Raw genomic sequence first — 26,080 nt, forward strand, 5'->3', positions numbered from 1 at the left:
TTTTTTTTTTTTGTCAAACAGGTTAGCGGCTTGTGGCTAAGAAACTAGCCAGTTAGCTGTTGTTACACAAGAGCTACCCCCGTTTAGTTATGATCTTTTTTGGAATGAACACAAGTTATTCAGAAAGAACATGTTGTAAAAAAGTAGAAAGCATCAGTGTTAGATTGTCTACTGTTAATTAAATAATTAATAGATTGTGAAGAAACCTGAATGCTTTGACCTGGAGTCAGTTTAAATGCCCTTTAGCTTCTCAGCTGATACTTTTCTGCACCGGCTTTTGGCTTCATTGGAACATTCTGTTGCTTAACACGGTTCATAACACTTTAAGTGTTACAGACAGCATTTCTTTTAGATGTGTGTGTGAGCAAGGATTGACACTTTTACCTGCTCTCTAAATGTTGTATACATTGGGAATAATTGTATCCATTCAAGCAGGAACGCAGAGTGCTTCACAGTAAACATGGATGGAAACAATGCAGAATTAAAATTTTTGTAAAAAATCAGCTTTGCAAATGTTTTAAACGGAATCTAGGACACACGTCTTAGTGGGTAAAACTGAATGGAGATGCAACTTTTGGTTTAAAAGATAACTCCACAGTACTGTCACAGGATGTGCATACTGTAATCTGTTTTGGATTCCCCCAATCAGGAACAATTGACCACTCAGAGCTTAGTAGGCAATGTCACCTTATTCATAGCTGCATTAATTAAAAATAGTGAGAAAAAAATGACGAAAGATGGATGGCATCAACACAGCTTTTCCATTTGAAAGTGGACCCGCAGAAAGTCCTAAATCAATACATGTCATTGATGTACGTGAAAATCATTAAGTGCTCCAAGCAACTGCTACAGCAATTTCCAGCTGAAAATGATGTGAGATGGATGCGTCACTCGCCGCTGATTGCTTTGGGCGAAACAAAAGAAAAGAACTCACACTCCAAATAAGAAATTTGCTAGCAAAAGCTAAATGAATTAGCTGAAACAAAATGCTAATTCACTCTGATGATCAGGCTACTCCTGCCTTCATCAGCCCTTTTTATCAGACCGAACAACCTTTAGCTTCACAGCTGATGCTGTTCTGCTACCAGCACTTGGGTCCATTTGAACACTCTGTTGCTAGTAGCAACAGCTGCTGGCACACTTCCATAGCAGTTAAAGTGACGGATCTGTGACCAAGCAAACACTGACAGATACCTTTTATTTGCTCTCTAAATGTCCCAGCTGGACCATTATCTGTTGGCACTCCAATTCTTACAGCTGTTGAGAGTCCAGGTTTCTTGTTGCTCTTATTGTTCCAGTGCGTTTGGTCTCGCCATTTTTGCATTAAATTGGAATTTTTAGAATTTTGAACTACTATTTGTGTTTTATGCAATATTATTTTTGCATATGTATAATTGATTCCAGTGATATCTTTCAAGACTGACTTGAAATCCTGTTGGAGGTGTGTTTAGCTCACTAACTGTTCACCTACAAGCAAACGAGTCCGAGACCAAATACTCTGTCACATTGTTTAAGAATGTCTCAAAAGCATCTGTTTAAAATTCTGACAATTTAGTGATCATTTAAAGTATTTATTAAGTAAAAATCCCAAAGATTTGCTGGTCTCAAAGCATTTTAACTGATGGTCAGACAAGAGCAGTTTACTTCATCCTGCTGCTCTCACTGTTTTCACTGCTGCTGCTCGTGATGCTGCTGGTACCACTGGCACTCCTGCTACAGCTGGAACTACTGCTCCAGCTCCCAGACTCACTCTGGTCTAATTAAATCTCACTTTTGTTTGGATGATAGAGAGTTCACTGAACACACACACACACACACACGCACGCACGCACACACAGAATTTTTCTTCGATCAGTGTACCAATGGCTAGCAGATGTTCCAGTTGGTTTCTGGATGATGTCAGCCTCAGTGTAAGGGCACGCACACACACACACAGACACACACATACACACACACACACAGACACACACGTACATACACACACACAGAGACACAAACTTAGGTCACTTTTGGGGCAATTACATAGACTTCCATTTCCAGGAGGCTAGCCCCACCATAACCAAAACCACTATTTGCCTTAGCCTAACCCTTACCTTAACCTTAATCACTGACCCAAAGATCAGCTGTTTTCCAACTAGGGACCCAACTCTTCGTCTCCACATATACAGCCGCCCTCAGTTGACTGGTCTGCACTCTGAAAATCGCCACCAAAAGGAGACTATGTCATACACACACAGAAGGTGAAGTGACTCTTTCCAGGGCAGTGTGGCAGCAAAGATGAAGACTGCTCAGGTTTTCCTCTGTCTGAGGATTTGACTTTTTTGGCTTTAAGATCAGTCTATCCACTGTGTGTGTGTGTGTGTGTGTGTGTGTGTGTGTGTGTGTGTGTGAATGTGTACATGTGTCAAGTCAATTCAGTGGCCCCGACTTATTCAGTCTACTGTGTTTAACAGCCATATGCTGCTGTAATCACTGCCGTATCGCTACTGTACAAACATATGCTGAATATGTGTATATGCGGTGAACATCTCTGATGGAGAAAACACATGCTGGATCAAAAGTGTGTGTATTTTTGTGTGTGTGTCTGTGTGTGTGTGAGAGAGAAAGAGAGATGAAAGCATAGTCAACATGTTCTTTTTGTTTGTCCTGTCTGTTTCCTTGGGGGGAGCCCACTGTGGCAAATATTTTGCTTTTAATCTTGTTGTAAAAACCTCTGCTTTCTGGTGACAACGAGAATAAGGACTGAACCAGATCATGCCGTGTCCATTAGGACACTGTTTCCATCACTGCAATATGTGTTGGCATCCCTTCTGTAGTGTAAATCTGATCATAATAGAGAGAAGAGTAATTTCTCAGTGTAGACAGCCACTTGTAAACACCTTCTATGTCAACTTCGGTTACGGTTTCATGTCTAATACATCTAACACACTCAACGCTTCAAGAAGGATTACAGTATCCTCGCTCCTGATCTCTGAATCGCTGCCGCCATCTCCATCTCATCTTTTTTGATTCAAATAAGTCTGGCGTTGGGCTCATTAGATGCAGTTTTCTCAGCTGGAAAAACACCTGAGGTGGGATTAGCAATGCAAATGTCACATGTATGTTCCAAATACAGAAAACAGGAACAGAAAAAGGAGACAGAAATGGTGGATAAGATTGATGCAGGGTGTGACAATTCTTAAATCATCATGTGTTTTTGTTCAACATAAGAAAACATGCTATGCCACATGCCACCAAAAGGAGGGGGAAAATGCCTCAATGGACTTTATTCAGTCAACACTTACAACCGCAGTGTTTACCCTAAAACATATTTATCATAAAGCGTATTTAGGAAGTGACGAGTTAATATCAACAGCAGCTGCATGCATCAGCATTATTTTATAGCATCTAATGAGCAGAGCAGAGCCTCGTGGGGCTCCTGCTGTTATTAAGCTGTATGAGTGACTGCTGGCAGAGGGTGATAAGTACTACATTGTACACAGCGGTAGTGCTGAAAGTTCAGGCTGAATACATTGCAGTTATTACTTTTATTGCTCATTTTACAAGACACTATATGATATTATGTATAGACAGTGTTTCCCATAGTCTAATGTTTGTCATTAACATTGGAGGTACTGCCTCAGATTTGTCCTAAAGCAGAGAAAACACAACTACCGTATATAAAACAAAGGCCAATCATATGCACAAAGCTGCCTGCTTCACATAGTGGAGAGTCAGCACTGGTCTGTGGGATACAGAGCTGGTTCCCACAATGTAAACCCTTAAAATGTATGGGTAAAATGTTTTTTTGGGTTAGGTTCATATAGTGGTTAGAACCTAACCACTATATGAACCTAACTGTTAGGTTAGGATAACAGTTGCTTAGGGAATCAATGTAAGCCAAGACAATGTCCTCCTAAGGTGCAGTAACAACTGTGTGTGTGTGTGTGTGTGTGTGTGTGTGTGTGTGTGTGTGTGTGTGTGTGTGTTTTGTGCCGTCGTGCAGGTGTGTCCGACTTCATCGCCAGTTGAAACCATTTGCATAATCCCTTTTGTTGCTCTCTCCTTTTTCCTGGTGAAAGCAGCCACAGAGAAAGAAAGAAAAAATAATCTAAAATTGCAGTATAACAACTGTAAAGGTGTAAAACATTTTAACAACTTAAGTATGCTATTTTTAACAAAAACTTTTTGGGTATCAGTACCTTTACAGACATACTTCAGTGTTCTAAATACATGAAGTCATCCCTTACTGATATAAAGTGGGTAGACAAAATATTTGAAACACTTCTCACTGTAATGCAATAGAAAACAGCACCAAAATCTACAGCCTCAAAAACGAACTTAAAGCTGTTGGCTGAAGTAAACTGGTAGCTGACTGTAGTTATATCTATGGGCTGTAAATCTGACCTAGAACGAGGCAGAGGTACTCTGGAACATCAGGACCAGCAGCCTCCTCCATGTCCTTCCGTAAATCTCCACCAGGTGCTTTACGTAGCATCAAAGGGTTCTGCAAGTCTTTACGATTCCACACAGGAAACAGAACCTCTGTTGGTGAGCAGAGAACAATGCAGAAGCACAGCCAAACCTGACTCTAAACGCACCATCACTTTCCTGTCAAACACAAACCCAAAAGAAAACTGAGATGTGTGTGTCCAGAGACAAGACTGACAGCTTCCTGTGTGTGTTGGAATGACAAAAGCTGTTTCCTCTCAACACTAATGGACAAATGAGTCTCACTCACTCACAGCCCATCCACACACACACACACACACACACACACACACACACACATGCACACACGCACGCACGCACACGCACGCACACACGCACACACACACACACTTCCTCAGCTGTATGTATTATGCCGTTGGAGAAAAAGCTGCTGATGTTGGCAACGCACTCTGTGTTCCTTCCTTCATTTCCTGGAACACAGACAGTTTTTCTATGCAAATCATTTCAGTTTTAATATAAAGGCAGACGAACTCCTCTGTTCTGGGCTGACCTCAGCTCCAGTCTGCAGCCTTCCAGCTGCATCTCCCATGGAGGAACATTGTGAAATTGTCTGTCAGAAGAAACAGCAAGCTAGCTGAGACAGCTTGTCGAGGTTTTTTCACGTCCATTCACAAACATTATCAGAGCAGTCAGATGACAGATTGGCCTGTTTCTAAATGGAGCTTACTGTGATGTGTTTGGCTAACACTGTAGGTGCAGTGCAGGTGTGTATATTTGAAGATATACAATAGCTTTGTATCAGGTGGATCAATGTCCAGTTCACACTTATCAGAATATGTTTCAACTACATCTCAAGGACCTGACTGTGATTTGATTTCAATTTTAAGACTTCAACAGAAATGCATGTTGTCATGCAGACTAGGTCTACATTAAGTCATAGAAATTTTAAAATGCTGTTTGTTTAAAAAGGATTCATCCAGATGAGTATTTCTAGGTGGTTTTTGTAGAGACGACTGTCCACAGTGAAACACCTGAAAAGTCGAAAAGTGGCTGAAACTCTTCGACCTCCTCTCAGCTCACAAACAGCAAAACTAAATGACAGTGGATGCCTGGTAAGGAGTGGGGCAGACATCCAGCTGACCAAATCATTATTACATGGTTACGATGTTGTGTGACAAAGTCACCATCAATTCTGATGAATGACCTACATTGGCATGTAAAATGTCCATTCACACAGAAAGTCTTCATAACTTTACACATCTGCTGGCCCTCACAGGGCACCTTACGTAATTGTTTTGGAAAAGCTCTGTTTACAGCGTACACAATGAAACACCAAACAGGCATTTCAACACTCTGGAGGCCATTTTTATAAAGCTGTGGTTGGGGGGAAAAACAGTCTTAGTCCAGAGTGATTGCTGAAAGGGAGAAAAAAAGATGCATTCATAAATGTAATTAGCTTAATGTGGATGTACTCTTAAGTTGTTTAGAGGAGTGCTGTGGTCGTTGTTTGGGACCTTACCTCTGTATCTGAGCTATTTGGCCTGCCACCATCTGCATGAGTGTTTGGGATGTTTGTCATGTTAGTATAGTACAAGTGTATGAGGATAATCAATGTCCTCCCAGACGTTCACTGGTGTAGGAGCAGAGTGTTTGTACCTGTAGAAGTTCAGCTTTTTGATTTTCCAGCATTGATCTGGAGCTGGTTCTGCTGGCACCAGTTTACAAATCCCTGGATCAGTTCTCTGTGCTCCCTGATGTCCCCATCTGTGATGACGCAGATGATTGCAGAGTCATCGGAGAACTTTTGCAGGTGCCAGTTTGCTGATTTGTGCGAGAAGTCTGCAGTGTAGAGGGTGAAGAGGGAGGGAGCGAGGACTTGCATCCTCACATATGGTGTGGTCACATGTGGTTGGTTGGTGAGGTAGGATAATCTCTATAGTCATAGATGCTAAACACTAAATACAGTATGTAGTTAATATATTTTCAAATTTCTTTTCTTCTGCATCTATTTGTTTTAACTATAACAAATGCTTCAGGAAGATCATTTATATCCAAATCTAAAACACGTAAGACCAGAAGAGCACACAGAGCAGTATTTTTTCAACAAGGTTTTAAATTTCAATGTATTGTGCTCGGTCAACGTAACAGCTCATAGTCTCTGTGTGCATATAACAACACAGGACATTTTGATGCACTTTCAAACTTAATTGTACCATCTCTAACAGGAACTGGAAGCAATGCAAATCGAAGGGGAGAAGCCTGAACACAGCATCCATGCAGAGTAGGCCCAGCAGAGAGAAATGGAAGCCTGAGGCCACATTCATGGCAGCAACACTGCAGCTTTTAACCAGGCCTCTTCAAAGTACTACACCAGTGCTTTAGCATGTTTTATCCTTTACAACTCACATATATTTAACATCACAACTGAGACAAACAGGAGCGTTTCTGATATTTACCCAGCAAAAACATTGGTATGGTCCTTTAAATGTGGTGGCACCACCTGCACCTGGATACAATCCATCTCTGTGGTGTAGGTTAAACAGCTCCATCAGGTTTACATTGATACCATTTCTGTAAATCACTGCTGCCACATAATTACATGAGTCAACATAAAACTGATCAATTACATCATCAACCTTGAATGACATTAATGGTCGTGACTAATTGCTCAACTGCCGACTTGCGGACAGCTCTGATTGGTCGTGTGTCATGAACAACCTCTGAATGTGGCTGAGCCATTTGATCCCAGGGCGTCACTCACGCCTTGGTTAAAATCTGTTCACTTGGTTTCAGGATGCATTTGAAATGTATCACGACAAATACAGGGTAGACAAATTGGCCCAAAATCAATAAATTTGTACATTTCCAAACTCTACGAAAGTGCAAATGATGGATTTGCAGATTAAAAGGGTCCCTTCAGCCTCACTTTTTTCCTTTATGTTTAATGAATGTGAAACTCATGTGTTGATGCCAGGCCTTTAAAACATGAACCTGACCATTGTCAAATCTGTCTCTCTTTTTCTCTCTCTTTCTGTGTCCTGAGATAGATTTTGCCGACTTAGCATTCTCACTGTGGAATGTTCTTGGAATGTGTGTGCGTGTGTGCTGTGTGTGTGTGTGTGTGTGTGTTTTGCAGCCAGGACAGTGTATCACATGCACATACACACAGCAGGACGTGGACATTTGGGCTTGTTTTCTACTGAGAGAGAAACGGAGAGAGAAAGAGAGAGAGATGGGGGGTGTAGAGAGAGCATTAATAAAAATGAGAGAGAGAGGGGGATTTCATAACATGACAGACGGATGACCAGATGAACTGAGAGGGAAAGAAAGAGAACGAGAATGAAAATCATAAAGATATGAGGAGATTACTAAGGATGGAAGAGTGAAGTTGAAGTGAATTTGCTGCTGCTTCTGCTGCAAATGCTTCCACTGAACAATTAGAAAGCCAATTACAAAGGTGTAAAATGCTAACAATGCTGATGGCAATGTTACAGTATATTAAAGACAAAAGGACAAGAGACTCTTGATCATTCAAAGAAAAAAAACTTTGCAAAAGCCAGGTCTGCTTGTGTGTGGGTGTGTGTCCTTTCTCACAGGAATGTTGATCTGATAATGGGATTAATAGCAAAAGCTCCACTGACTCACTCTCTCTCTCTCTGCCTCTCTCCAGGGTCACTGAGGACCGAAGGCATCAAGGCCTCTGACGTTCTTCCTGTGTTAAAGGAGAAAGTTGCCTTCGTGTCAGGTGAGTGTCACTCAATGTTGTAGTTAAATCACCAAATCTTCAGTCCAAGACAGGAATCCAAGCCCATATAATAAGCTGTGTGAGGGTGATGAAAGTGGGAAAATACTACAGGGCTTTTAGTCAAGAGCTGAGAAAACTCCTACAGCAAGAGGGCAGGGCCTTCTCACAGTATCTATACTGATTGGTTGACAAGTAATAGATCTGTATCAGTTAATACTGATGAACACACAGGAGAGCATCAAACAGATTGCTGAGCAGCTGAGTGACTGTGAGTAGGACTCTAGACTGCCTCCACCTCTCTCGAACTAAAGACCTACTTTTAGAGCCAAAATGCTTTGTGAATCACTCTTAGAGTCTTAAAGTAAGGACTGACATGCCCATTAGTTTTAGGAGTCACTCCTAGCTCAGCCAGCAAAGAGCTGCTTTTAGCCTTGGGACGTTTTGTAAATATGCCCCCAGATGACTATACAAGTCTTCAGACAGACACGGGATCGAACAGCTGGCCCTCTAGTGTCGTCACAGCAGCTTGGAGCTGAACACCCTCAAAACTGTGGATATGACAGGAGGAGCCCCAACAGTGATCCACTCAACACACTCCGTAACAGTGTGTCAGCCATTAAAAAACCTTCAGGACTGCAGAAAAGATCACTGGTGTGGACCAGGACTTGCACACCTCTTGAGACAGGAAGCTGGCAGGGAAAACCATCACAGGCCCTTCACACCCTGAACATGACTTATGTGAACTTCTCCCCTCTGGCAGGCGCTGCAGATCACTGTGTGCCAAAACAAGCAGAGAAAGCAGACGCATGAATTGTTTCACTCCCCAGGCCATATAGGCCATCGGACACACACACACACACACACACACACACACACACACACACTGCCCTTTGATAGATTTTGACTCTGGACAAATGAGATGTAACATCCCATGACCTCATAAATTTACCAACCAAAAATATTGCCTCCCCCCCCCAAAAAAATATTGAAAATCAGGATTTTGTCCCACTACAACCGCTGCTGTGAGAAGAACACAAGCACAGCTTGCAAACAAAAGTACACATGGACATGGTATGCTTCACTGTTTGTGTGCTTTTATTTTGAAACTCTAGTTGCTTTCTCTCAAATTTTGGGACATATCTGAAACAGACCCAGGAAAATCCTACGTGAATCCAATTATTTTTAGAAAAGAGAACAGTCAGAACGGTGTGATCGTAACGCACCATGTGATCAATTCAGTTATTACACAAATTGACGCATAGACCCAAGACCCATAGCCATACCACAGCAGACCTGATTTGACTGAATGTAAATTTGGACACATCCCTACTCAGGTCCAGGATCTGATCTTGTCTGGTCACTAGGAACTGAGTAAACCCATGAAGAGCCATAGTATGTGCTAATAAACTTGCATTGTCAGGTATTTGATAGTAAACAGTTTGTAAAGCATGTTCACAGAGAATGGGAGAGAGACCTAGAGAAAGAATGTGAGAGAGAGAGAGAGAGAGAGAGAGAGAGAGAGAGCATGTAAAACACAGAGTGCCAACAGCGATCTGTCATCAAGATTCCTCCTTAGATTACAGCAACGTACTCCCTCCCAGCTCACACACTTAAACACACACGCGCAAACGCGAGCACACAAACACAAACCGATTTTCCACGTCTGAGTAGCAGTTTTATAAACAGTGTGGTTTGTGTTTCTTACATTAATCTAACCAAAACATCTCTATACACATAATTTATCACAGAGAGGGAGGGGGAGAGTGAGTATTCCGGGTGGGTTTCAGAGCCTTTGGAAAGTGTGTTTACTGGCTCATGTAGCTGTGATGGGAGTTATGTTACAGATACTGAGGTATTAAAGCTATTAGTGTAAAGCAATGAGCAGATTAACACTGATGTGATGTGCCTGATGATAATGGAGTGACAGTGGTTGTGGTCCAGAGTAACGTCTGAGCTTTTGTAATGGTTACTTCATTGATGTTGTGATTTGTATATATATTTTTTTAATGTACGTCATGTCATGTATGGTCATGACAGAAAAAAAATGCACATATTTGTTGAAGCTTATAACTGAATTGCATCATTAACATTTTACTAAAGATTTTCTTCATTGTGCAACTTTTATGTGAAAAAGCTGCAGCAGCAGTACAACTGCAGCTGTTTCAGTACCAGCTGATGTTACATATCACAGGGCAGTGTGTGTGTGTGTGTGTGTGTGTGTGTGTGTGTGTGTGTGTGTGTGTGAGTGCGATTGGCCTATATGGCCTGTGGAGTGAAACAGTTCATGTGTCTGACACAGCACCACATTTATATTCAGTCTAATCGGGTCTGAGTAGGTTACTGTGGTATGGCCATGGGTCTTGGCTCTGTGCATCAATATGTGTAATAACTGAGTCGATCACATGGTGCGTCAGTTTCAGATGTTTCAGATCTGGTCCAAAATTTTGAGAGAATGCAACTAGAGTGATGCAAGTTTCAAAATAAAAGCACAAAAACACTGATGAATGCCATGTTCATGTGTCTGTCATAGCAGCTGTTGTAGTGGAACAATATTTTGGGGGGACAATATTTTTGATGAAGCCATGTGATGTTATATCTTGTTAGTCAAAAACTCACAGGGCAGTGTGTGTGTGAGTGTGATGCCCAATATGGCCAGGTGATAGTGTCATGATTGGGTATGAAAGGGGCATCCTTGAAACTGCTCCACTATAACTGCTACTGCTATGTCTTCTACTACTACTACTACTTCTACTACTGCTACACTAGTACTACTACTACCACTGCTGACACTGTTACCACCACCACCACTAGTAGTGCTATTACCATACTACTGCAACAACTGATGCTACTACTTCTATATTAGTAATAATCATAGTAATGAAGAATGAAAGACCTTGTTCACAGGATAGAAGTCTGTGATGCTTTTGATGTTCTTAGGAAAATTTATGATAAAAGTAGGAATACCTTTTAAACACTGCATACAGTATGGAGCAACATTAAACATGAAGCTTATTATTTGTGTGTGTGCATGGACAGGTGGGCGAGACAAAAGAGGAGGACCAATTCTGACATTTCCTGCTAGGAGTAACCATGACAGAATAAAACAGGAAGACTTGAGGAGGCTGGTAACCTACCTGTCTACTGTTCCCAGGTACACACGGTCCCGTCACACACACACACACACACACACACACACACACTCATGCATACGAGTAGCCTTCAGATCTGTCCTTCAGGACAATCATGTTTAGTGAACTGGACTTGTGACAGACATTAGCAGGAAGACGAGGAGGGTGAAGTGCATGTGGAGTGCTTCAGTGCTGTTCACACTGTGGAATCAAACGCTCCTTTCTCCTGCATCCCAGCAGCAGACTGAGAGCAGCATTTGATTTGCATCAGCATGAAAGCTGCAGTGTTTGCAGCCGACAGCAGCAAGTCCGTCACCCTCCACTTCAAGTCCATTTATTCCTGCTGGCCCTCACTACAGTCTGAGGACGTTACAAGGAATTAGCTGGTCAAGAGAAAACTGATCGGTGATCAGCAACAGACGAGTCCCTGTGACTCTCCATAAACATGCCTTGTAAAAAATGGAATAAAAGATTTGCATCAGTTTGGGGTCATATTTTTAGTGATTTGTTGAGTAGCATGAAAAGAATTTACTGATGATGAAGGTGATGACACTCTGATCATTTGTAGCATCCCAGCCAGCAGGAAACAGTGAAAACAGAAAGAAGTCTTGCTAAACAACAGAACAATATTTCTTAGCACTATTTCCTTACTTACTGTTTCACCTACTCTACATCTGACATTACTCATGACAAGCACGTCCTCAGGTTTTGGATGGATTTCCTATCTTCTGTCTATCTGTGCGTCATTAGATCATTGAATTTTTTAGCAATGACAACCAACATGTTTTGAGTTTTATTGGTCAGAAACAGATTATATTCACGGTACCGTGCAGCTGCAAGCAGGAATCTTTTTTAAAACTCCCTGGTGGTTCATTCGACGATGTTCTGACATCAAGTATCGATAGCCATCTGCCTGAAAGCATAGCACTGATAAGCAGTGACTGAAAATAAGTTGAAAAACTTATAAATAAATCACTGAAATTTCTAAATAAAAAGAAGCTTTTCATGATTTGACCAAATTATCAGATGACAGAGTGTCCTTGAATGTAAAGACAGGGGGAGTTTTCAATCTACTCTGCGCTTGCAACTTCAATTCACCTGCTGCCTAGAACACAAACCTAGCCCAAAATATGTGTTATCATTTGATCCCAATCAGCCCTGCTCTGATTCCTCCCGCTAATCGAGCTGCTGTTGCCTAGGTGACGAGTGGAGCTTGTGCTTCCCTGAGGCAGATTAATGGATGTGCTTTTGTTGAATTTGTATTAATAGAGGCTGCGTGCAAGTGTGTGGAACTGTGAACACACCTGTGTTCAGAATGTCTGTGGCTGGCTGATGAGGAAACTGCAGCTGAGACTATGGAGGCATATTTGTTATTGATTGTTAACTACTGAATCTGTATGTAGTATATGTCTGCTCTGCATGTTCTCCTCAAAAGGCATATTTTGAAAAATGAGTAATTGTTTTGCAGTCAGTGAGTGACTGCATGTTCACTACCTCCTCTATTCCTCATGTTGTAGATCAGTACAGACTACAGCTTAGACTGGTTCACTGTAGGTTTCTCTCAGTAGTTAGTCTGATAGATTGTCAAGCTATTCTACATCTTCTGAACCTCTCCGTTGTCATTCTCTGTGGTCCCTTTCTTCCTCCATCTGTCATCCTCTAACATTACATCTCTGCTGTTGATTCTGTGTCTCCTGTCAGTGAGGATGTATGTAAACGCGGTTTCACTGTCATCATCGACATGCGAGGCTCAAAGTGGGAACTGATCAAGCCTCTGCTGAAGACACTGCAGGAGTTTTTCCCGGCTGAGATCTGTGTGGCACTCATTATCAAACCAGACAACTTCTGGCAGAAACAGAAGACAAATTTCGGCAGTGCAAAGTTCTCCTTTGAGGTCAGTGGGCTTCCTTGTTTTCTCACTTAAGATTCCATGTTTAAGATAAGATAAGAGGAAGGATAAGACTTTATTGATCCCACACTGGGAAAATTTAGTTGTTACAGGCAGCAAGTATTACAAAGAGCAAGCACAGTGGCATAAAGAGGTCAAAATAAAAAAGTGTACAGGGTATACAATAGAAATAGCTGCTTAAGCCCCCGCACTGTCTCATGCAGGGGGTGGGATGGGTTGTCCATGATCGATGTCAGCCTGGCTAACATCCTCCTCCCACCCACCTCCTTGATGGTGTCCAGAGGGCAGTCCAGGACAGAGCCGGCTCTCCTGACCAGTTTATTTAGTCTTCTCCTGGCCCTCACTGAGGGTTAAAACTGTTAGATTCATGTTAGCTTAAGTTTTAGTTTATCAGCCCAAACTAGTTGGTTGAGGTAAGCTAATAGTTCAGGTCTGCAAGTAAAAGTATTTGCTTCAATTTAGTTAATGGATCAGTTTAGTAGCTGCAATTGTTCGGTTAAGGTCAGCGGGAAGGTTAAAACTGTCGGGTTCAGATTAGCTCATGGCTCACTTGAGCAGGTGAACTTGTTTGGCCTGTGTTACCTAAAGCTTCACTTTCTCATCTAAAACTGTCTGATTTGGATAAGCTAATAGATTAGTGTAGCACAGTAGCAGTGTATGCTCTCCATTTGAGTTTAAGCATTGACAGTGTTGGACTCCAGAGTTCAAGTTCTCTTTGCTCATTTGCTTAAGGGCCATGCTGTTAAACATTGAGGAAGCAAGTGTAAACCTTTTTAATTCATTCATTTTCAGAACTCAGTCACACTTAAAACAAGTTCTAACAGACTACTTTTTTCAATCTTAATGTAAAATACCAGTCCACCTCCCCCACTAGTCATTTTTTTAATATAAATTTAGTCTGAAATTGTGTGACTTCTGATGTAGTCAACTGACAACTCTCAAAGTATTCCTATTTAGTTATGAAAATGTCCCATGCCCTTCCATTCCACTCCAGATTTTACCATACTGGCATACAGATGGTATTTATTTATATTCATTTTCTTGCTGTGTATGTCAGGACAGCATGGTGTCTGTCACTGGAACATATGGCAAAAACCTGGATCACTGCTAAAAACATGCATTTTGATATTTCTCTTTTATTTCTGTTTTTTTTGTTTTTCTGTCATCAGACCAGCATGGTGTCAGTTGAAGGTCTGGCCAAACTGGTGGATCCCTCCCAACTGACGGACGACTTTGAAGGCTCACTGGATTACAACCATGAGGAGTGGATGGAGCTGAGAGTCTCTCTGGAGGAGTTCATGTCCAACGCCGTTCACCTGTTGTCTAGACTGGAGGATCTGCAGGTGGGACATGGACAGATGGGCAGATGAATGAATGGCCAATCAAGGGAAAGATGAATGGGTGATTGGATTGGTTTATAAAGATTAAAGGAACCATCCCGAAATGTGAAGGTTGTACTGTGTTTTGCAGGAGCTTCTTTCTAAGAAGGAGTTTCCTGCAGATGTGGAAGGATCCCGTCGGTTGATAGAGGAGCACACGCAGCTGAAGAAAAAGGTTGGAGAGCTCCTATCAGGACAGTCTGAAACAAACTGCAGAAACATGTAGAGAAATTAACAAGTAGTTGCCTTTGCATGAGCAGACCTCTGTGGTAAACAACACAGTTCATCATCTCAGACACATTTGAATCATGTAAAGCTGCTTAAGTAATTTGTCATACTGCGCTCCTCTCCTGTAGGTGCTGAGGGCTCCAGTTGAGGAGTTGGATCGGGAAGGCCAGAGGTTGCTGCAGTGTATTCGATCTAGTGATGGTTTTTCAGGGAGGAACTGCATCTCAGGCTCTGCTGACTTCCAGAGCTTGGTGCCCAAGGTAAGTCACCCATTCCAGGGAAGCTCACTCCAGTTGGGAATACAGACAGCTGGTGGGACACCACGTCAGTATCATCTGTTCAAAACTTAGATTTTATCCATGATACAGAAGAGGAGAAGGGCCCCTAAACAGGCCCAGAGAGAAACAATACAAAGACCACTGAAAGTTTCTTGACTGTAAAAAACAAAATGGTTTATTGTTACTCTCTGGTGCACATACACAAACAAAAGCGCACTCATAACAAATGACAGACATCAGAATTGCTGTGCCAAAACAGGCAGATAGGGAGGCAGCATGTTTTCCAAGTTCAGTGCTCTCCTCAAGCAGCATCGAAGGCCAAGGAAAAGGGGAAAAGAGGTTGTGGAGTCTGTCCACATGATGTAAACAACCACCAGGCAAGTATTACCTTCCTGTGCAGAGGAATATAGAATCAAGAATAAAACACTAAAACAGCACGAACTATAAGTCACCATTTATATCTTATACAGAACTTTGTTATCCTGCATATACTGAAAGAACTGACTGTTTACATTCACACATATTCTTTAATGCATTCAGACCTTATTTGACTTCTGGAACATTAACAACAATGACTGAGATGTACTGTCACGAGGACATCTGGCAGTAAATTTGTATGTAAAACACTAAGAACAGAGCCAACACTGTGCAGGAGAGAATATTGTTACCAGTTATGAAGATGATATCTTGATGATTTCACCAGATGATGCGGTCAACGAATACATATGCACACTATATTGCATAAAGCACATACAGTGTTCACTGTTAACGTTTGCAGTTGTATTAATATTTAATATGAAGACTGAAAGATACATTTGAAATACCTCCATATTTTTGCGAACAGGGTAGAATAAAATGTAAAACAAAGATCCTGTCAGATTTAGACAATTTAGAGGTATGTCTGGGAAAACTTTCCCTGCTTACACAACCCACGGGTGCAGTTCACCTGCAACAGAGCAAGCAACAAGACCTGCAACAGCACTGTCTGGGATATAAGAGAGACATGATGAAATATAACATGTAACCGAGAGCTTTAAAAACAAGAAACAGACATATGTCATTGATTTCTATTGAAAATGAAAACTGTCAATCTACATTCAGATTCACAAAGAGTTGAATGTAGTGAAAAGATGTGAATGACTGCATACAAACGCAGATTCACTGTAAATGATGTGAACTGATGCAAAATGTTATTTTTATTAAAATAAAAAATGTTAAAACATGAACCATGAACTGTCAATCAAACCTCTTGTCTGTCTGACCAGTGGCACCAAATTGATAAGACGTCACAAAAAGTATCATCTAGCGGTTCCTAATCCTTGCTTTTTGCCAGGTGGCCAGTCTGCTGGATAAGCTCCACTCCACGAGGCAGCATCTCCATCAGATGTGGCACGTCAGGAAGCTGAAGCTGGACCAGTGCTTCCAGCTGCGACTCTTCGAACAGGATGCAGAGAAGGTGAGTCGTACCTGAGCCGGGTGTCACTAAATGAGCAGAAATGATCAGCAGGGCTGCGTGACACACAGAAAATACAGGAAGTGGAGTAAAGTTCACATATTGTGATGACCGCATGAAGTGTGATAAAACAAGAAGTCGATCAAAGGAGTGGATTGATTCAAAGATGTCTAAACGTTAGTGCGAAAAAAGGGAGTCAAACACTCACATGTTGCGTTGAGCTCAGCGAGGCTTTCTTGTTTTATGTTTTCCTGCATTATTCAGATGTGCAGTAAGATCCCAAGAGGGAACCTAAACTCAGAGTCTAAAAAAGGTTGAGAACAAAGTTTGTCAAAAATATCCTTTTGTTCTTTGTAACAATAATAATACATTTCTCTGTATGTTCATCTCAACTTCTATCCAGGATTTGAACTTCTGTCCAGTTTGAGGACATGTGAGATTGTTTAAATGTCTTTCTCACATCTGGGTCACTGTAAATTTCCCTGGAAAACTTTTCGGTGGTGTAAATAAATTAGCCTGTACTGTTTATCTGAACAGAAGAACACATTTAGCAGTGAATCCAGTGGAAAATCAGCCAGCATTGCTTCACTTACCCAGGCTAAGTGATTAGCTGTGGCTTTGGGTGAGTGCTTGGATTCCATTCATCGTTAACATACCAGCCTGTCATAGGCCACGTGCAAAACTGTTTCACTTTCATTCCAAAATACTATATATAGAAAGATCGTGCTCTCTGATGTGAAGGGGTCAGTATTTAAGGAATACATGTAACTGCAACCTCTGAAATGCTTTTTGTTTTTTTATATAAACACTGCTAAATAGCTGAAAGAAATACTGCAAAAATATAACATTTGAACACAACAGAAAATGCCTCCATGCATCCTTATTGTCTGGGATTGTTGACATTTTCAAACCTAATAAATACCAATATATCCTGGTGACAAAGCTTAAAGTTTTTGTTTTTTAAAATAAGCACCGGTTATTATGCCAGTGGTACTCCAGGATGGCTAAACCATGTCAACCTGTGGCCCTGCCTCATGCTAACAGGGTTGCGTGTGTTTGGAAGCGTCCTAAGTGTTGTTGATGGGGATACACACATACACACAGATGGGTGTCAGTGGACTCGGTGTGTTGTTCCACTCAGAAATCCACATGCAGGAGCAGTAAATATTTACTGCAAAGCAAACAGAGGAAAAAATAAAACAGTTTTGTCCACATCAGTGTTGCCATGCTGAGGGACTGCGGGAGTGGGTGGACGAGTTTACACTGTGGGAAACACTCAGCGCTGGCAGCTGAGCCAGGGAAACAGTCAGACCTGACGAGGTGTTCTTTCTGTGGAAATCACAGCTAGAGAAATGACTGTGTGGATGATGTGGTAACCATGGTAACTACTCTGCACCACAAGCAGCCTCCATCTGTCCGCTAAGATTGATTCAGACGGAGAAGCAACCTTGAAGGTTGTCCTGGCCTCTTAGGTTTAGCAGATAAAGATGAAGCCAACAAGGGGAAATGATGTTTCGTGCTTTCGAAGGAATATTCCTTTGTTTTTTTTTGTTTTTTTTTACAGCTTGGGCTTTGTTTCTGTCATTTTGGCTGCAGTTTCACTCACTTATGGTGATGTTTTACTCGCCACCTTTATTGTAAGCATATATGAATGAGAGTTCATTCTTGATCTTGGAAACAGTAGTTTGGCAAATAAATCAGAACTCAAGGTCCACTTACAAGCCTATCTAGAGCCTTCAATCACAAAAGCCTTTAGGTGAACCTTCAGTTTAGATTTGTCTAATGACTTTAAGAGTGTATGTATTGCAGATGGTTTGCAGATGGTCTATTTGTTTCTGATGCAACTTTCAGTTCCAATGTGAGGTTTTCTCTTCTGGCAGTAACACACGAAAAAAATGGGACTTAGTTTGCAGTGTTATTAAAGTTGCTGTGTGGTGTGTGTGCAGATGTTTGACTGGATCAGCCACAACAAGGAAGTGTTCCTGCAGAGTCACACAGAGATTGGCCGAAGTTACCAACATGCTGTGGAGCTGCAGACTCAACATAACCACTTCGCCATGAACTCCATGGTAACTAATGTCATCAGAACATCATGCTCCTATTACATCACTGTGCATCACTGTGCATGATTGCAGAGATTGGAAGAAGCATGAACACACAGCTCTGTGCTAGTTAACCCGTTTATCTGGCTGAAGCGTTAACTAGACTCCGAATATAGTAATATAGTTACTTTACTTTTACCTTAGGTTACTTTAGTTTATCTAATACAGCAATTTCGGATGTCAGTGAGAAGAAGTCTTTCAAATTTACCTAGAAACAGCTGGTTAACAACATTATTTATTCATATTTTAATGTATGGACACTGTATTTTATGCAAAATGTAATCTAACAGTAATTAAATCCAGTTGTGCTGATGACAGCAAGATCAACCAGTTGGTTGCTTACTGCATTTCAGTAACATTTTTGTTTTTCCTTCTCAGAATGCCTATGTAAATATCAACAGAATCATGTCTGTGGCGAGTCGCCTGGCGGAGGCCGGTCACTACGCCTCCACACAGATAAAACAGATCTCAGGTCAGCTGGATCAGGACTGGAAAAGTTTCGCTGCTGCACTTGACGAGCGCTCCACCATCCTCGCCATGTCGTCTGTCTTTCACCAGAAGGCTGAGCAGGTGAGATCAAATCTGTACCCAGGCAGCAATAGCTGAAAGCACATCTGCCACTTTTGTGGAAAAACGTCAGTACTCCTTCCTTCTAACCTGATGTAAGGACTTCCCTTCACTTCTCTGTCATTAGAGGAAAAGCTGCTCCACTTGCTGTGAGACTGCTGTTGCTTGGTTGCTGATCTGATAACCATCTAATCTAGGACTCTCTCTGCAGCACACAGACACGGCTCCAGAATGTAAAATGTAAATGGGACATTTTTAGTGTCTGATTACATTTAATAGATCAAACTGCTCCACTGCTGATTCTTGGACAGTTGACATGGCAACAGATGGGACTTGTTTGATTCCTGCTGGGCCCTTGACATTGGCTACAAGTGTACATGTGAGAGAGCAAGAGATGAAAGACAAGAGAAAAGAGGGAGAGAGAGAGTGGTGGAGGGAGAGAGGGGATTGGCTGAGACTGAGAAAGAGTCTAATGAAAAACAGAGAAACAAGAAAGTGTCAGGATGAAAGATGAAAGACAAGATGGGAAAGAGAGACAAGTGAAAGAAAACTGGCAGTAGTACAGACAGAATGATTGTTAGAAAAGTGTGAAAAATGACAGAGTTAGTGAGAGAAGTGAAGACTGTCTTCACATTTCTAGAACATAAGGTTGATGACTATCTGCAGCTAATATCATGGCAAGCTGGCCAGTAGTTGTTGAGAGGTCTTGCTATAGACTACAGTGATGGATGGACAGACACACCAAACGACTGACCAAGCAACATCACCAGCATTTGGCCCCAAACTGAGAAAAACCAGGCCCGAGACACTTGATACTCTGTATCAAGATGAAGGAAAGATAAAGAATAGACAGAACTGTAACTGTAATGTGAAAAGCCCCTACAGTACATTTTACACTAATTTAAAGTATGATCCATATGTTCAGAGTCTTTTTAAAAGAAGCATCACAAGACTACACAAACTGTATGACTGTCTGTGTTTGTCTGTATTGCATCCAGTTCCTGTCGGAGGTGGAGGCCTGGTGTAAAGTCTGCAGTGAGGGAGGGTTACCGTCTGAGATGCAGGAGCTGGAGCTCGCCATCCACCGCCACCAGAGCCTGTATGAGCAGGTCACCCAGGCTTACACTGAGGTAAACCAACAGCACCGCTAACCATGTGACCCCGTGATTGAAAGCCACTGGTTAATGTGCTTCCACCAGAACCTGTATGCTGAAGTCACAAAGGCTGAAGCCAGCATTATTCTCCAGCTAAAATTCAATTTGACATGTTCACACTGTACTGTGGGCTGTAGCATCTGTGTTACTGCCTTTTGCTTTCTAAATTGAAGTTATGAAGCCTGGAGTTTCAGTTTACTGCCCACAGTCATCTCTGTCAGTTACTGGCAGCACTTTCTTCCCTTTTATCATTTTCTGTCTGTTTTTACTGTTCTCCATTATAAATGTGTATTTCCCAGTGTGCCTCAGTGTCCACTTCTCTGTGCATAGTGTATGAGGGCTGAAACTTGTGTCCGTCTGCGTGGTTGATAGTCATGGTTAAGCAATTATATGATTATATGCATTGGCTGGAGCTTTAAATGGCCCCTGGACTGCTAAACAAAACATTTTAGGACATTTAACATGCCATGGACATTAATACCTGAAAAAACTGTAATCCATGAAAACTGTTCACTGTGGTGCAAATTATGTAATGGACACTTATCATTGTGATGGTAGCATATGTTAAAATAGTATCCTGGAAATCATTCAAAAATAGTGTTAGTATACCTCTCAGGAAGGGATGTGGACTCCAGAGCACAGAGTCTCTCCCTCGGGAGCTTTTAGTGCTGCTCTTTGGCAGCTCAGTGATGCTGGCGGTGATGACAGGGAGGTGTTGGTCAGCTGCAGCACCGTCCAGATCTGCTGTCTGAACCCTCCACGGTCCACCAAAGTTAGTCTGGGAACACTCCCTCACTTCTTTGCTCTTTGCTGCAGTCTGGCATTTTATCTTTAGACAGGCTGTTGCAGTGTTCGCTCAATTTATACTTATCTGTGAAAAGATAAGTCCCTATATATACACACACACGTAAAGCTGGGCAGATGCTGAGACTGAGATGTATTGGCTTGGCAAGCTATGACAGCGCTGTTTCATGTGAGAGTGCTGCAAAAAGTGATGCTCCGAGACTGGCGAGGACTTTTTTTTATCTTGTACTCTTGACTTGATGCATTTCTTTAATGAGGTGAAAGTGTGTTACAGTGCATGAGCTCCTTTCAGGTGACACAGAAGCTCCTCTTGTTTGATGTAAATGGTGTGTGTGTGTGTGTGTGTGTGTGTGTGTGTGTGTGTGTGTGTAAGCATGTGCTTAAGCTGCTGCTTTTTGCTCAGTTGCTTTAAGTGAGACAAACAGTGTCTTTAAACTCTAGCCTTTGTTTCAACACTCGTTCAAAACAACAAACTCCTTCATGCAGTTTGGTGTTCTACATACTGATGAAGGCACTTGGTTCTTGATGTTGAATCATCTTCGTAACTAAACCATGAAAAAACTACTTTTTTTTTATCCCCTCTCCTTTGTGCATCTCATTAAATAAATCTTCTTAATTAGTTTCATTTCAGTGCCAGTCCTGCAGTTTATGGGAGCCAGTAAAATTTCTGGAAAGGTTCCATCTCAGATAAAAGCAGTAGTGCTGAGACAATTAGCTGATTAGTCATCAAACATACACAGTATTTCATAAAATGCACATACAAAATGAACCAGCAGGATGTTTGTATACCAGCCCACAACGGAAATAACTCAGCAGAATTATGAAGGTTCATCATCATTTTGTTCTAAATGATCTTCAGTGATAAAAACACTCATCACAGGCAAGGCAAGGTACGTTTATGTGTGTACATTCAACAACAAGGCAGTTCAGCATGCTTTACATAAGTCATAGAGGCATTAAGACAAGATATAAAAGAAACAGGAGGCAATATAAAAAGACAAACGGCCCATTTCATGCTGAGAGGAAACAGGAGTCGCTGTTTGTGTGTGACGCAGAGGTTTCAGTGGTGTGTTTCCATGTATAATTTAGCAATTAGCAGTAAGAAGTGAAAAGCTTTTTTAGAAAGTATATATTTGTTTTTGGAGAGGAGAGAGAACAAAGAGGGAAGAGGGAAAGCTAAGCAGAGAAGAAGAAGAAGAAAATGCTTAAACTGTAAAAATTCATTTCTAATTTGAACTTCTTTGTGAAGAGCAGTTTCACTCTGAATCTGTCTCTTTTCCTGTCGTCCCTTCACTCTGTGTCATCTACATATTCTGTCTATCCGTGTACCCTTTCTAATCTCCCTGTGGCCTACCTGTCTGTCTTTCCAGGTGAGTCAGGACGGTAAAGCCCTATTGGACGTCCTCCAGAGGCCTCTGAGTCCCGGCAACTCTGAATCGCTGACAGCCACTGCCAATTACTCCAAAGCGGTCAGTGCCACTATGTTCCTGGGATCTGGGCATCTTCTGCCAATTATAAAAAAATGTAATAAAAACGTCACTGTCATGTTAATATTGGAGTTATTTTGCAGGTTCACTGCATCCTGGACGTGGTTCACGAGGTTCTCCACCATCAACGACGTCTCGAGAATATTTGGCAGCATCGAAAGGTCCGACTGCACCAGAGACTGCAGCTGTGTGTGTTCCAGCAAGATGTCCAGCAGGTACACACACATGCAGAGCATACAGCAAGGAAGTGAAGTGAAAACATTAGGCATGTTCAGAATATATTGTTGCGATTCGATGTAAACTTTGAGTTTTGTCCAAAATACAAGCTTTTTAAGAACTGAGAAAAACAATATTGTAAGTTTTTATTGCAGTTTGAGTTTACTGAAAAGGGGTTTGTGAGAGTTTTAAACACCCATGAGGTCAGAAAGGTTTGTCAAACCACAGCGGAGCATGTAATCTTGTATGTAAGCATGTAATCAAGTGAGCAGACAGTGATGTGTGTCTGTGTGCTGAGCTGTACAGATGAGAGTCACCACAACATGTTCATTCATCTCTGCTGCATCCTCGTCCCTGCTAAACTGTGTGTAATGTGCAAATTCCTGAGATGAAACGGTCAGAGCGGATCTCTGCTGTGCTCATATTTCACAGACGAGCAGACTGTGGTTTTGGAAAGGTGTCAGCATAGATTCCTGGAGGTTTTAGAGATATTCAGGGGCTCAGAATTTAATATCACAGCTATATTTTATGAAGGGTATTTTTAACCGGCAGAGTGGATGTCATCAGTGGGGAGGAGGGGGTCTGTGTTATTTTATTTTCTTTAATGTGATTGTGGGTGGACAGTAATGCACTAAGAATGAGGTACCACCAAATACCACTGGCATTACTGAAACCCCTGGAATCTCAGCAGAGTCCACATGTGCACTCCATTTTTTTTTTTTCCAAAAAGATGAACATAAAGTACAGTAACAAGGACATGGAGTGTTGCTGATGTAAAAAAGCCAAGCCAAGGCAATATCACCTAACCGCAGAGATACAGCTCCTGTTGTTTAACACTGACAGATCCAGTCCAGTCTGGGCCTCCTGTTGGCAACTACAATAACAGATACATGAGATACAGTATACAGTGTGTTGAAAATAGCAAGAAAAACAAAAACATGAGAGAAATCTGTGAATGAAGTCTTTTAAAGTGGCTTCCATCCGTTGACTCCGTAATAGTCATTTTTACCTTTGACTCTTGTCCGTGTTTGTGTTGTCTGGAAAACACAGACCCAATAAGTTTTCTTGGTCAGTGCTGATTTTAGCTGAAAAAGGGCAAAAAAAAAAGAAAAAAAATAGAGCAGATGGCTGAGGTGAGATCATGCTAATTGGTCTACTTATCATTGAGACAGAATTAGTAGGGCAGTGGTTTAGATATGTCAGCCAGTTCAGGTGTTCTCCTTCGTACCGCAATGCTCACCCTCTTGTTGTACTATTAGTACGAGAGGTAGTGACAAGAGTAGCAGTAATACAGTGCCTAATACTGTTCATTCTACTGCTGTCTACCTTAACTACCTCTGTTACTACCAGCAGCAGCAGCAGCAGCAGCAGCAGCAGTAGTAGAAATTTTCTGTAGTAGAAGTATAACTAGTGCTGTAAATATCAGCAGCAGTGTCAGTACCAGTGCAAGTGATGGAAGAGGTATTCACATACTCTGTTACAAGTTCGGCATTCAGAATCTTATCTACAAAATACAAAAGCATTAACAGTAAAATGTGCTCCTACTGGAGCAGAATACCCCCTGTCAGTGTTAAATCACTGCTTTATGTAGTGTTCTCTTAGTACTACTGATCGATTACTGTGTAAACAGCCTGTTGCAGCTGATGGAGTTCAAGCTAAAATGACTATTTTACGAACAGTGACGCAGTTTAATTTCAAACAGTACATTGTATCTTATGAACTGATCATACGTCTGCACGTTGTAGAGGGACTCAAAATTCAAAGTATATCAAAGTATAAGTAAAAGAAAAGCACTATTACTGACCGTAAAATTGTACTTCAGTCCAGTGTTTGAGTATGTACTAAATTACATCCCACAAGTTGAGGTAACTACTTGTAGTACTGGTAGTGCAAGGAGCAGCAGTACAGTTGTAGTACCCAAGATACTTTAAATGCTACTTAACATAGAACACAGAGCACACAGTACTCTGCCAGATAAAGTAACAGTCTTAAAGGTTAGTGTTACTGATGATTTAACCGGCAGAGTTGAATACTGATGCAAACATTTGCATGTGACCCAAGAGGGAGTGTGAGAGAGTGTTTACGAGAGGTTAAAAGACAAAGAGAGAGAGTGAGAAAATAGGAAGTGAAGAAGAGCTTATGTCAGTCGGTTATAAATTCATTGAAAACAAAGCTCTGCCAACTGTAGGCTACTCGTCATGCATCAGTTTCTATGAGACCCCGGAGAGACGGAGACAGAGACACACACACAGACACACAGAGGATGAGAGACATACCTGGAAAGTGAGAAAGAGGGCAAGTGAGAGAGTCAGCTCATACCGGCCGTCTATAAATCATAGAAAACAGGGCTATTCCAACCAGAGTTGTTATGCTACAGGATATATGTGACCCCAGAGAGGAAGAGAGAGATGCAGAAGTAAAGGCTGAAGGAGCATATTAGGTATGTAGTTTTACTTGGCAGTTTTAGCTGCACATTCAAACAAAGACAGTCCAGCTGCAGTCAGCGTGCTTCAGTTTGTCTATCTTGTGACCTTTTGCTGACCCCTCTGTGGCTCCAGCTGGACTGTCTACACTGCACTGATGTCATGAATTAAACACTGCTCATCCACACACACGGTTCTTTCAAGGCCCAAAAATCCTCTTCGAGATGATGTGTTAATGTGTTCCTGGACGACATTGTATGTTGGAGCAGGAGTTATTACCGTCTGCTGGTTTTAGGTACAGTGTAGGGATGAGGCAACACCAAACCATGTGTTCACATTTTATTATACTTTATATGACGATGTGTGATGAGGGTGATTGATAACGTTGCTCTGTAGCTGCTGGATTTGTAAATAAGCAACCGTTTGCTAACATGTTCATTACATTACATTATGCTGTACCAGCACATACATCCTGTTCTCTAATCTAAGCTAATAAAAACTAAGATAAGATAAGATAAGCTAGAAGCCTATTTTATATCTTAGCTTAGCCTAGTTCAGGATATTTGACATCGTGCTGCAGATTCATAGGCCCAGTTCCACTTGGTAGAGAGTCAGCTGGTATTTATCATCCTTGTATAGGAAGTCCTGAGCAGATGTTTTCCTGCAGAGTCCAACTATACAATGCACAGTTAGCCTTAAAGTGGAATAAAGTGAATTGGACAATCAAATCTCCATGAAACATACTGCTAAATAATTCTGTATTGTAAAAATACAGT

General features: G+C 41.6%; 1 protein-coding gene across 2 annotated transcripts in view; it reads left to right on the forward strand.

Annotated features, from left to right (window-relative positions):
* Window positions 1–26,080, forward strand: part of kalrna (kalirin RhoGEF kinase a) — a 131,892-nt gene that overhangs the window by 29,239 nt on the left and 76,573 nt on the right. For both annotated transcript variants that reach the window (XM_076746303.1, XM_076746304.1), the window contains exons 2-13: window positions 8,102–8,176; window positions 11,213–11,327; window positions 13,006–13,198; window positions 14,383–14,556; window positions 14,684–14,767; window positions 14,949–15,080; window positions 16,432–16,554; window positions 18,498–18,620; window positions 19,032–19,223; window positions 20,219–20,350; window positions 22,549–22,647; window positions 22,749–22,880. In XM_076746303.1, the coding sequence (XP_076602418.1) occupies window positions 8,102–8,176; window positions 11,213–11,327; window positions 13,006–13,198; window positions 14,383–14,556; window positions 14,684–14,767; window positions 14,949–15,080; window positions 16,432–16,554; window positions 18,498–18,620; window positions 19,032–19,223; window positions 20,219–20,350; window positions 22,549–22,647; window positions 22,749–22,880 (1,574 nt within the window). The remainder of the gene's footprint in view (window positions 1–8,101; window positions 8,177–11,212; window positions 11,328–13,005; window positions 13,199–14,382; window positions 14,557–14,683; window positions 14,768–14,948; window positions 15,081–16,431; window positions 16,555–18,497; window positions 18,621–19,031; window positions 19,224–20,218; window positions 20,351–22,548; window positions 22,648–22,748; window positions 22,881–26,080) is intronic.

Source organism: Chaetodon auriga, chromosome 13, assembly GCF_051107435.1.
Source record: "Chaetodon auriga isolate fChaAug3 chromosome 13, fChaAug3.hap1, whole genome shotgun sequence".
NCBI classification, from domain to species: Eukaryota; Metazoa; Chordata; class Actinopteri; order Chaetodontiformes; family Chaetodontidae; genus Chaetodon; species Chaetodon auriga.